Source organism: Sprattus sprattus (genome assembly GCF_963457725.1).
Source record: "Sprattus sprattus genome assembly, chromosome: 4".
In the NCBI taxonomy this organism is placed as follows: Eukaryota; Metazoa; Chordata; class Actinopteri; order Clupeiformes; family Clupeidae; genus Sprattus; species Sprattus sprattus.
In genome coordinates this window covers 38311427-38324594 of record NC_137923.1, presented here as the reverse complement: position 1 = coordinate 38324594, position 13168 = coordinate 38311427, and the positions used below count along the sequence as shown (strand labels likewise).

The following is a 13168-nucleotide window of genomic DNA, read 5'->3' as shown; positions in this document are numbered from 1 at the left end:
AGCTCATCATTACCTGAAATAGTGGGCCCAAGGTTTGAGGTTCGGGTTATGAAACACACTTAAGTCCTGCTTGGTCTGGCTGGGAGGACGTATGGTATTGTTCTTCTCCCCAATGAACACCTCATGTGATAGTCAAGCCCTCTTACTTACCTCTGACCTTACGCCAGGCCACCAAAACTTGACCTTGAATGCTAAGGTGAAGACACTAGCTTGCCAGGGTGACCTGAGGGAACGCAGGGAACTGCTGATGCCTGTAGACATACACACACATACTGTACAATGGAGGCTAATATTCCCATACTGTGCTAAGCATCTTACTGCATAACATCACTACAATAAGTAACTTTAATAAGTGGCTTTAACTTTTACAGGTTGTGTTTGCTTGCTGTTTCCAATGGTGTTATCGAAACATGCCTGACCACCCTGCTGCAGCTGAAATGCCCCTCATCACTGGCCGGCCGCCACCGTGATTGCTGCTAGGCTTGGCCGATCCGTGAGCGTGATCTGTGACACAACTGGCTTTAGTTGTCACTGTCCACTGCGCCTGGAAAGACTGCCCAGAACCAACTCATAAACTTCACAAGGTTGGAATCGACCCAGACACAGAGTAGATTCAGATCCAGAGCCAACTTGAATCTCTATACATTCCAACTCATCCTCCATCTATCCACTTACTCTTCAGATCTCTATACTCTTTCTCTCTCTCTGGCCCTTTTCCTAATCTAATTCACTTGCTTTTTTGTTACAACCTCACCTTCTCTCTTTCACTTATGTCCTTCTCTTTATCCTTTTTCCTATCGCCATCCCTTATCCTCCCCTATTGTCTCGCCTGATCTGCCTTTTTCTCCTTTCTCTGTCCCTCGCTCTTAAGCAGGGATATTAAGACTGTGACTTTAGGAGGCACCTCAGTTGAAAGGCCTAATCTGTGGCGTGGCAGGGCTGTGTCGAGGGTGAAGTGACCCAGTATGACATCAGAGGCCTCTTGGTTCTCCCTTGGGTCCTCTGCAGGGAGTGACCACATAGGATCAGATCAGAAATGAAATAAAAAAAACATACCTACAGCCACATTTATATCTGCATCCATTGTGTGTGTGTGTGTGTGTGTGTGTGTGTGTGTGTCTGGTGTGTGTGTATGTGTGTGTGTGTGTGTGAGAGAGAGAGAGAGAGAGAGAGAGAGAGAGAGAGAGAGAGAGAGAGAGAGAGAGAGAGAGATTGAGAGAGAGAGAAAGGGGAGGAAGGATGAGGGATGTGAAAGTTAAAATTACCCCCAAGGCAAATCCGTCTCAATCTGATCAGTACTTGAGATGGACTTACCAGCTTGTGACTCCATGCCTTGACTGCAGGTAAGGAAAATATTCTTCTCTAGAAATACTTTACTGTAGATTGCGCAAACTATACTAAACATTGTATTTATTTATTTTGGAATTTGGAGCATACCATGTAGTCATTAGACTAGAAACTAATTAGATGAGGATTTCTGTGTTAAAATGTCTTTTAAAGGTACACATATTACTTGTGTGTAGACTCTGTAATGTTCTTTATCTTTAAAAAGGTGTAGGAACATGTTTATAACAGTATTATAGTTGTATTACAACATTGAAATTGGCCCAGTATTCCTGAACTACTCCTGCAGCTAAACTTTGCCGTGATATAGTTGGATATTATTTAACAGAAATATGGACATATGGAATAAGTAATGTTAGCTTTTAAACACAGGATTTGCCAAAGAACAGTTGCACAATTTTCTGAATAACATCCATTTATGTGATATCTTTATCTGGCATTGTGTGATATTTTTGCACCCGATCAAGGAAGTATTTTGATCACTTGAGTCATGGTCTCCTCAGTCCATGTCTCTATGCGATCCTAAATCTCTATCTAAGTTCTCCGTACTGTTTTCAAACAATGTTGTTTCATGTACTCGCTATTGCCTACCTGAACTAGTGGCTTCGTTCCTTTATTTCATCTGACAAAGAGACTTAAGTAAACATTCACTATACCATGCTAGCGGAACATGTCATATTATCTGTGTATACTAGTGCATGGTAGAGACAAATACTTAGTGCCTCAAGAGAAGCTACAAGTGCATTATATAGACAAATACTTTGAGGCTTAAGAGAAGCATGGATACTAGATCAACACCAATATAAACAGACATGTTGTTTTTATTGACTCAGCAGAGCTGCATGGGATTGGGATGTTAGCTCCTGACCCATTTCTAACTGAGAATGCTGGGACCAGTCCAATGCTATTCAAAGTCTTCCTCTTACATAACATGATGACACTAAGATTAGCTCACTGATTTAGTTTTATCACATTTCACCAAATAAGCTTTCTGTAAACTACAGTAATCTATTACATAACTATTTTAACCTTCTAGACTAGCAAGGCCTGTGGTCAGTCAGGACTGGCCAAACAAGCAATGGCCACTTGTTTAGCCATGTTTCATTTATGACCATTCCTTTTAAATAACTGCTACAGCAGCTACTGCTAAATTTCGCAGATCGTGATTTCTCCTTGTAATGAAAGTATTAATGTTTAAAATATTCCTCTGTCATTTTGACTCTTTTTAAGATGTCATGATTTGTCTGCTTCTTTTAACTCAGAGCTTAATTAACTCCTTTCAATAACAATTTATAACACTATTTTATTATATGATATTACATTTAGGGGTTCAAGCTGCAAAGCTGTTAGAACCCTTAATTGTTTTTTCTACTGCGAAACGCTATAGGAAACAAAAACCGCAAGTTGCACACAACCAAAATCTTGACCATAACTTCCTAATTGGTGCATCTTCTCACGCTAGTAAAATGACAGAATTTTGCCTGTATTGGTTACGATTATAAGCACATTTATGTTTTCACTCATATCTTGGTAACAATATGGATTGGAACAAAAATACAAATAATAATATAATATAATAAATAACAAATCCATTCCTGTTAATGTTCAGATTTGAAGGTGTGTATTTGAATGTATTTGAACAATTCCTGTTTGTGTCATGTGATCTGCAACTTTACAAGAAGGCCTTATCTAAATACATAGTAAGTACATGCATAGTAATCATACCCATATGAAAATATAGTAAATATGTACTTTGCATACACTTGCATAAACATGCAAATGCCTATATATTACAGTAATAACTGCTTAGGTATGTGTGACCTTAGATTTACTGTTTGATTTTTAGTATCCTTCAGGTATTTAATGAATTAACTGTCCCAAGATACAGAATGACACAAGATATTTTAACTATTTTGTTAAGAGATAGCATAAGAGTGCAGCTGGCTCTATCCATTCCATTTTGGATGCACTAAAAGTTTTTGGACGTAGTTCAAAAAAGCTGTTTTTGATTATTCTGCAGATCAAGGTTTACTCATCCTTGGCACTTCATAGTCACATGGAATTAAGTTTGTAGTTAGTTTTAGGTTTAGAGAAATTGAAAAGAATATGTGATTGTGTAGGTCTTGACAGTTGAGCTGTTAAAGTGTAAACCCCCACAGTATTTTGTTTCTGCCGTGGGGAAAATCAACCAAAAGTTTCTGAGTCATGGGGATGCCCTCAATTTATTGATGAGATTGGCATGTTCAACCCTGTTGATTATCTCGCCTAGCCAGCACCGGTGGTCACTGTGCTGTGAAGTTCACATGCCACCAGCCTGTGTGGCCACTCCCTCTGGTGTTTCTCCAGGTGTGATGAAACAGGGCCAGAGCCATGCACAAGCCTCTTAGACTGGACACACACACACACACACCTAGTGCTGAGGGCCGCATACACATGTGACAATGGCGCTACCAACAGCGGGATCTCCCCCCCTCCTGCGTGATAATCCCAAGATCCGCTTAGGCCACCGATCTTGAGACACGCCCAGGCTCCTCCCTCCTTCCAGCACGTTGATGCTAAGGGTGCTCCAAGCTCATGGTCAAGTGTGGGCCAGTACACAGCCATGCAATGGCCATAAGGCATGGAGAGAAGGACACACCAGGGAAAAAAGACAGTAATTGTTTTCAAAAGAAAACGTGGTTTGTGTACCTATTGACCATCAACTATCTAAATGTTTTGTGCAGACAGGATTACAAATATAATTCAACTTAGGGTAATGAATGGGATAAAGTGTTTGCTATTATCATTGGTTACGGTTTGGGTCTGTAAGAAGAGAGGTAGATGCCATGTATGTTTGAGTGGGACTTTCAAAAAAACTGTTGATGTTGATTTTAAAAACTTTGTTATTTGTCATTTTAACAAGATTAATATCACATCAGTAATATAGGCAGATGCATTGTTACATTATATATTACAAGAGCAGAGAGACTGAATGCATTAATGTCTGCAAAATCAGTTTTGAACATCTTGATTTATTTTGTGAACAATATTTGACCCCCAGGCTGTTTAAAATTAGTTAGCATACATGAGATCTTGCTTCACAAAAACAACGCTTTGTGAGTTGCCAACATTATTCTAATGAAACCCTTTCATGTGGTTTAGAGCGGGTAATTGGAGAGGACTAATGTTTCTAGTTGAGACTGAGTATGCAGTAGGCATAAACAGCAAACAAAGGAAATGCGCTAAAAAGACAACAGGCCCTAACTGGCACAGTGGTTTCAAAATAGCAGCTATTTTTCACAAACAGCTAATCAAAACAGATGACAGCATTTAGAGTCTATTTGTGTTTGTATTGTGATTTTGCACACAAGCTAAATGCATTTGGGTCCTCTGATCTAGACCAGGGAGTAATAGGACCAGCCCTGTTTATTTAGAACAGAATTTAGGGCATTGTTGATGTTTTTGCCTTTGTTTATTTTTTCTATTTTTATGTGCAACCTTCAGGGTTGTAATTTCAACAGGGAACAGAAGGCGCGCAGCCATTAAAGCACATTTGCAGTAGTAAACATCCCGTTTTGGATTATGTGAGCTACATAGAAAAAAGTATGCTTTAGATTCAAAAGCTATGTTTTGCACAAAGGTGTGTGGATCAGTGGATGCTGAAAGGTAGAGTAAGGTGCTAGCAACACCAAGGTGATGTTTTTACACTTAGCGGTTACACGCCATGATGGGAGAAAACAGCCTATGACTCTTTGGATAAAACAAAAAATAACGTATTGGAAATACGTGCAAAATACACTTTGACAACAATGTATGTCATTCATTTGAATAAGAACAGGTAGTCATTAACATGCTCAGTGGATGCTTTAGCTTATAGCCCAAGGTACTTCTGCCAGCAATTCAGACTAGCCATAATATGCCAGAGGGTTTTCTTGCTATGGCTAAAGGCGTGTTTGTGCCCCTGGTGTCCCTGTGGTCATAAAAAGCCCCTTCTACCTTCCTACATTTTTCAACCTGACCCTTTTATGGGTCATCATAGTAGTCATTGTAATGCCCCCAAACCAGACACACACACACAAACACACACACACACACACAGGGAGAGAGAGAGACACACACACATACAGGGAGAGAGAGACACACACACACACACAGGGAGAGAGACACACACACAGACATAGGGGGAGAGACACACACACAGACACAGGGGGAGAGACACACACACACAAGCACATGTGCACACACACACACACACACACACAGTCATGCCCTCTCCTTCCCCTGGTGTTGGCGGATGGAGGGAGGGGGACCTCTGAGGCCGCTAGTCCACTGTCCTGGAATACCCTGGCATTACAGTATGAATCACTCCATACAGAAAGAAGTGTCATTCCCTGTGTTGACTGCAGCTGTAATCGGATCAGGTCTCTCAGGGGGCTTCTCTGCTCCACTCCGAATGTCGTACTGGCCCAAGTTCTGCTGGTTCAGTGAGACCCTACTGGAGAGGCTGATTGGCTTATTGTAATAATATCTGGAAATGTGCTGTTCATTCAAAGGACGCTTATGTGATTTTGTGGTGCTTAGTAAACAATCACGTAGATTAAATGTTTAAGGGGAATACAAATGATGAAAAATGCTCTTCAAGGAATGAAAAATACAAAAGACAAGTAAACCTTGTTAACAAGTGGTACATGTCGAAATCAAGAAGGTTAAGGCCCGATAAATTTGCCACTCATTCTTCTCTTTTACCCTGCAGTCTTTGGCTGTCTCCTCAGATTTGTGTGAGATTACATTTAAATTCACACAGAATTTTTCTCTTGTGATCTCTCTTGCTGAGGAGACACAGCTGACAAACTGTTGCTTATCAGTGCCTCTATGAAGAACACCATTCCTCTTCACAAATATGCCAAGCGTGCCACATGGAATTAATCACACTAGTGTCACCATATAATCTAGCACACCTCTGACAGCAGATGTTGCTTGCGTTGCCAACTTTTTGTTAGATAGAAAGCCATTGATTGTCTTCAGATGTTTGTTTGCTCCCAAGCCAGCTGGTGTGTCTCTTATGACCCTCACCTCCATGTTCCCTCCCCAGGAGTCCACTTTGCTGCCCTGGCAGATAGAAATCAGCCGGAACTAACTGGATTACGGCGGCTACCAAACGCAAGGGATCCAGTTCGCCAGGATCAACAGACACAGATTCAAAGGCAAGAGAACAAAGGGCAGTATACGTCTGCCTCCGGTTTTTCACAGCAAGTGTTCCAGGAACTGCTGTCTGTCTGCCGGCTTTACATGGAGGGCATGTACTGACCCACTGAGGAATATCACTGAAGAAGAGAACCTGTCGCTTGGAATAAACAATCGGTAGTATTTCGACAAAGTGTCTGGGGAATTTACAAGCAGTTTCCTAGGGAGTGGTTGGATTATGGTCATGATTTGCTCCTACTTGTGTGTCATCCATGACTTCCTCTCATGGTCCACGTCTCACCACAGATAAAGAGGTAAGGACTTAACTGTCCAGGAGGCTGGGAGGGAGCGGGACACAACGGATGACAATGGCCAAGGGCTCCAGCATCTCTTCGTTGCCCTGGGCAAACTCATTCTCAGACCTCCGTGCCCTGGGTGGCATCCTGCACTGGTTTTGTCCACCTCCCAACCCCCTCCTCCATTTTCTTTTCTGTGCCCTCCTCCTCTCAGGGGCGGCTGGTAGTTTACCGAGTGTGGAACATGATTATGGCTCGCACCCCAAATTTGTCTGCACCCCCATCCCTGCAGACGCGGACCCTTCCTGCTTCACCCCTGGGGACAGCCACAGTCCCGGTCACGGCCCTAGCCATGCCAGCGGCCATGGCAGTGGACACAGTACCAGCCACGGTACGGGGCACCATGGGCGAATTTCAGATGAGGCCAAAGCCACCATTCTCCACTTGCGTGAGAGTTTAGTCCGACAGAAGGAGACCATCCTCGACCAGCGAGAGACAATTCGGGAGCTGACGGCTAAGCTCACGCTGTGCGATGGTTTTGGTAGAGGTTCTGGTGGGCACCATGACGATGACCACCATGGGCCAGGGCATCACGGATCCCGCCATGGCCCCGCGCATCACTATGATGACCACCATACAGACCACCACACAGACCACCATCCAGAACACCATACAGACCACCACACCGATCACCACACCGATCACCACACCGATCACCACACGGATCATCACTCGGACCCTCACTACCCCTTGAACAGCCACCGAGCGGACCACCACAGGGGAAAGGCACCTCACATTGGCCAGCATGGCTTCTCCCCTGAGCAGACAGGGAAAACTCTGCAGGCACTGAAGGAGAAACTAGAGGCTCTGCAGGTGGGTGTGAAGTCTGTTTACTGAAAAAAGTGAGAGACTTGGAAAGTAAAGGGACAAAGAGTATTTCAATAAGTACTTCAGTAAGTACTCAGGCAGACAGATAGAGATAAACAGGGCAGTGATATGTGTGCCATTAATGTAATTTTTTTTGCCTGGAAAGAGGTCATCTGAGAGCCCTCCCCACAGAAACATTCTGTCTCAAACTGTTGACCAGGGCTTGAAGGACGACACCCCTACGCATAGCTTTTCTCCACCCAGTCTAATGCTATGTTGTCTTCCTCTGGCCAACTCCAGCTCATGTCACCACCAGCATGTGCCACTTGCAGTTTAACAAATGTCACCTTACCTAATTTCCCTAACTTTTTTTGCTTGGCCGAAATTTGTATTGCCAATTATTTGTATGTTCATCCCCAGGGCGTCACCCTCCTTTGTGTCTGCCTCACAGAGGAAGTGTTTGCCCCTGCGCAGTGGCCAGTGGTGTGCTAGCCACTACTGTCAAGGCCAATTAGTGTGATCTGCACTGACATGCTATTAAGTAGTGTGTTCTGTTGCCAGCCTAAGCTGAGATTTCCTCTGAGACACTCAAGGAAGCCTGACAGAGGAAGGGCAGGCTTAAAATGTCTCTCAGCAAAATGTGTAGCATTGGCACGCAATTGTGTTTTTTTAGGGTGTCTGTCTGGTAGATATTACTGATGATTTGTCCAAGCCTAGTAAACAATGCTACATGATTATAGACATTCTAAATGTTAATCATAACCTTTTTTTTCAATTAAATCAAAATTCAAATCAATGTTCATGTTTGATTTGTATTCCTCTTATAAGGCACGGAATTCCACAAGCACCTACTCCAGCTCTTTAAGAGACCTCTTGCAGCGCAGAATCAATTTACTGGAGGAACAGCTGCACCATCACTATGGCTCGCACCACGGCCACGGTCACGGTCATGACACCCATCATGGCTATGGTGGCCACGACGACCATCATGAAGACCATGACGATCACCATGAAGATCACCATGAAACTCACCATGACCCACACGATCATCATGATGATGATCACCATGACCGCTACAATCATCGTTATGATCGCCACAACAGTCACCATGGTGACCACCATGATACTCACCATGATACTCACCATGGCGAACACCATGATACACACCACGATGACCACCACGATGATCACCATGGCGGTCACCATGACACTCACCATGATGAACATCATGATGACCACCATAGTAGCCGCCATGACGACCACCATGATGATGGACACCACGATGAACACGGCTACCAATCTCGGACGAGCATTGATAAACCGGCACCAAGAGTACCATCTCGTGGGACCCATGCAAAACTGGACACTGTTCTAAGCCAGCTTCATCACCGCAACACTGAACCAGGTATACAGTATAAACACCTCTTCATGATTAACAGTACAGTAACAGTAATATCTCACTCAAAATGCCACTGCCCCTCGAAGAGCTCTCACAACTGGAAAGTAACAATTGAAAGTAAAAATCAAATTAAAGCATCGACTTAGGTCTATAACTCCTGACCAGTGCGGTATGAAGGATATTTTCTTAACCAGTCATAATAGCTCCTATAGAACGATTGTCATCACTACCCTCCTTACTTGTTCCTACAGCTGGTCAACCCCAGCCCAAGAACCCGGACGCCTTCCAGATTGGCTTCCCTATGCGAACCAACTACATGTATGGTCGTGTCAAGCGGACACTCTTGAACGAGATCTTTGCTCTGACTGTGTGCCTGTGGCTGAAGGGTGGCAACGGGCCTGGCATCGGCACCCCCTTTTCCTACTCCGTCCCTGGCCAGGCAAATGAACTGGTGCTAATCGAGTGGGGCAACAATCCCATGGAACTGCTGGTCAATGACAAGGTAAATTGAGTGCATCAAATATATGTTTTTAAGACAGTCTTAGACAGGTGGGAATTCGTAGAAAAGCATGGCGTTGGCTCAGGAGGTGGCATCGGAGTTAACCTTTTACCTGTGCTTTTATGTCTCAGTGAGGTTAAAAAACAGCGTGACAGACCTACATTTGATCGAGATTAGGCTCTGTCAATGAGATTGGCCGATAATGCCACCGCTAAAGCTACACCATTGTTTGGTAGACGACCGACTTGTTCCAACTGACCTAATTCTAATTCTCAAAAGGCATGATTTGTTGATTCTCCAAGTGCGTACGTTAATTTATTTAATGTGGAAGGGATTTTAACAAGATGACAAGGTAAATTTAGTGCATCAAATATGTAAGACAGTTTTGTCCAATAACTTCAGATTTAAAAAAATGCAATTGCATTCATGCAATAACTATGTTATTTGCCACCAAAACATTTTCTTCACCACATTGTCTGTCACCAGAATAAGTTGTCTCTGTGTGTCGCTATGCCACAGAAATCGATGTTCTGTGTATATTTGTGTGTGTCTGCTTGTAGAGTGAGTGCATAAAACAGAGATTGTGTACAGGGTTGTGTGTATTGTACATCCACTAACTGCTAATCTTATAAGCACATATCTCACTTTCACATAATTGAACTTGTGCACTGACACACTGTCACAACACAGACCTGGATGCCAGAAGTGTATTCTTGCACCAGGTCCTGGTCAGAGGCTATTTAGAGAATATTTCTAGGAAGACTCAAGACCCTGACAAGACCCTGACCTCTTAACCTTATCGAGGGCGTGGCTGGTGTGATGGCAGGTCCTCTCCCTTTGTCCTGGTCAGTCTCCTTAGTTAATTAAGACTGGAGAGCATGAGGCAACCTGCTTAGAGAAACCAACAGGTGGGAATTTCATAGAAAAGCATGGCGTTGGCTCAGGAGGTGTCATTGGAGTTAACCTTTTACCTGTGCTTTTATGTGTGGTTCAAAAACAGTGTGACAGACCTACATTTGATCGAGATTAGGGTCTGAGTCAATGAGCTTGGGCAATAATGCCACAGCTAAAGCTACACCATTGTTTTGTAGACGACCGACTTGTTCTAATTGACCTAATTCTAATTCTCAGAAGGCTTGATTGGTTGATTGTCCAAGTGCGTACGTTGATTTATTTAATGTGGGAGGGATTTTAACAAAATGCAAACGGAGCAGTGGAAGTAACAACAAGGTGAAGCTCTATGAAACTAACGACCTAGCAACCAAGAGCATGAATGGGAAGTCAAGTTTTATACCTTTTTCTGTCAAAAGGTCTTTGGAAATCAGAAAAAGCGAAAGCAAATTAAACATGAGGCAAAAAACATTGAAAATACAGAGGGAAACAACAACCATTGTAGCAGTTGTTGTTGCCATGTCTCTTGTGTTTCTAGCCTAAGTTATACTCTGGTGTCTATGAATAAAATGGCTGAAAAACATGCCAGAGCTACTACAGGATCAATTTGGCAACCCTTAAACAGGCAACACTGTGTTTAATATACATTTGAGTTTATCTCTTCAAAACTGTAGTGCTCCAACAAGCTACCACCATTTCATTATGTTCTCTCTCTCTCTCCTTCTCTGGCTCCAGGCTGTGACGCTGCCTCTCTCAATAACAGACAGTAAGTGGCATCACCTGTGCATTACCTGGTCCACAAGGGACGGCGTGTGGGAGGCTTACCAGGACGGCGTGAAGAGAGGCTCGGGAGAGAGTCTCTCCGCCTGGCACCCCATCAAACCTGGTGGAGTTTTCATCCTCGGCCAGGAGCAGGTACATCCATGCATCACTGAACCCGACAGCTGAACAATATCAGGATAATTTCAGTTGCAAAATGCCTACTTTATGCCTACTAATGCCTACTGGACTTGCTCAGGCTGTTTATATATAGGTGTGAAAGGACCATATACCTTATAAATACATAATCAGTTTTCTTTGCCAGAGCATAAGGGAGAGATTCACACATTAGTAAAAACCTCCAAGGGGAACAAGCCATTGAGACTGTGGCTTGCTTTAAAGCATTTAGAACTGGTAGTGCACTAGAGGAAAAACTCCATCTGCGAGGATAAACATTTCAATGTTGAGAACCTCATTAGTAGGACATACCTCAGTTTCCAGCAATGCCCCAGCTACTGCTAATGCACTATAATTGGAGACCGAATAGGACGCCTTTGGGTACCTTCCAAAAAGCATTGGAGAAACAAACATTAATTCATTCCCCTCTGGTTAAACAAGAATAAAGATGTAGATTAAAGATCTACCCACACTCTCTGTGTCACCAATTTGTGGAGAGGATACCTGAAAAAATAGCACGGCTTATCAAGACTGCCACCTTGGATCAGTGTGTTTATGGCCGAGAGCAGAGTAAGGATTGAATTTTTCATGGTAATTCATGACTGCTGTCAGTGGCTGACAGCTCCCGGTGACAGGCAGAGCCAGAGGTGTTTAAAAGTGTTGACATTTACAGGGACCTCTCTCCTGAATGTATAGCCCTGAACAATATGTATGTCATCTCTTCACTGACAAAAAGGTGGCACCCGCTGTGCATTTTATTATGATCGATTTGCGCCTGTTACATATGGAATTGGAACACCAAGACATCAATCTACACTGTCTATCATTCTACACTGAACATACAGTACTTCTTATAAAATATTATATATTTATAGATAGATAGATAGATAGATAGATAGATAGATAGATAGATAGATAGATAGATAGATAGATAGATAGATAGATAGATAGATAGATAGATAGATAGATAGATAGATAGATAGGATAATCAGTAATACTTCTTTGACTCTATTGACAGGGCAGTGTTAAGACTCTGCTTCCATTATGTTGCTGGGCAGATAGACGCTAACCTCTAGGAGAGGTCTGAATTTCCCTTGCATAGGATTGTTGGTTTCCATTCATGTGAATGAGAGCACATGTTGTATGAGTATGTGTAGACACAAATGGATTCTTTGTTAATAGTTTCATTTTTCCGTGATGCAGGACACCCTCGGTGGACGCTTTGATGCCACCCAGGCATTTGTGGGCGAAATGTCCGATCTGCAGCTGTGGTCTCGAGTGCTCACACCTCAAGAGATTCACAACCAAGCTTCCTGTAAATCCCACCTGACAGGGGACATCATCACATGGATGGAGTCATTGGTGGAGCTGCACGGCGGGGTGACCAAATACCCCTTTGAGCCCTGTCACTGAGGCTAACTTCACACAACCTGAAACAAAATGACTGACGCTGGGCCCAAAGAGTTGGGACGAGCTGTGCATCCTGCCTTGCCTTTGTGCTTATAAAGGAGAAGAAAAAAACAAAACAAAAAAACATTAACATCAAAAGAGCGGAGGAGAGGGCAGCGTGTGCTATGTCTCTAAGCGTCAAAGTTGGCTGTTCGGCCGTTGCTGTCAAAGTTCCCATACCTGCTAATAGGATTCGCTATCTTTACTCAGGACCCGGTATGACCTGGTATTAGCCAAGCACTTATTAGCCACGACTGACTTAACGAGTGGTGGCAGTAGCCACACGCATCTCCTGGCTTCATGATCTATCTGCCCTGGGCCTCA

The 13168-nt window shown here is 43.3% G+C and overlaps 1 protein-coding gene across 1 annotated transcript; it reads left to right on the top strand.

Moving 5' to 3' along the window:
• Window positions 1-6875: 6875 nt before the first annotated feature.
• Window positions 6876-12844, top strand: LOC308363502 (uncharacterized protein; the record flags this gene model as incomplete). The annotated part of the gene is made up of 5 exons (XM_080836308.1): window positions 6876-7676; window positions 8499-9075; window positions 9321-9571; window positions 11195-11374; window positions 12599-12844. The coding sequence occupies 5 exons, from the start codon at window positions 6876-6878 to the stop codon at window positions 12806-12808; spliced, it is 2019 nt and encodes a 672-aa protein (XP_080692434.1). The 3' UTR covers window positions 12809-12844.
• Window positions 12845-13168: the final 324 nt, after the last annotated feature.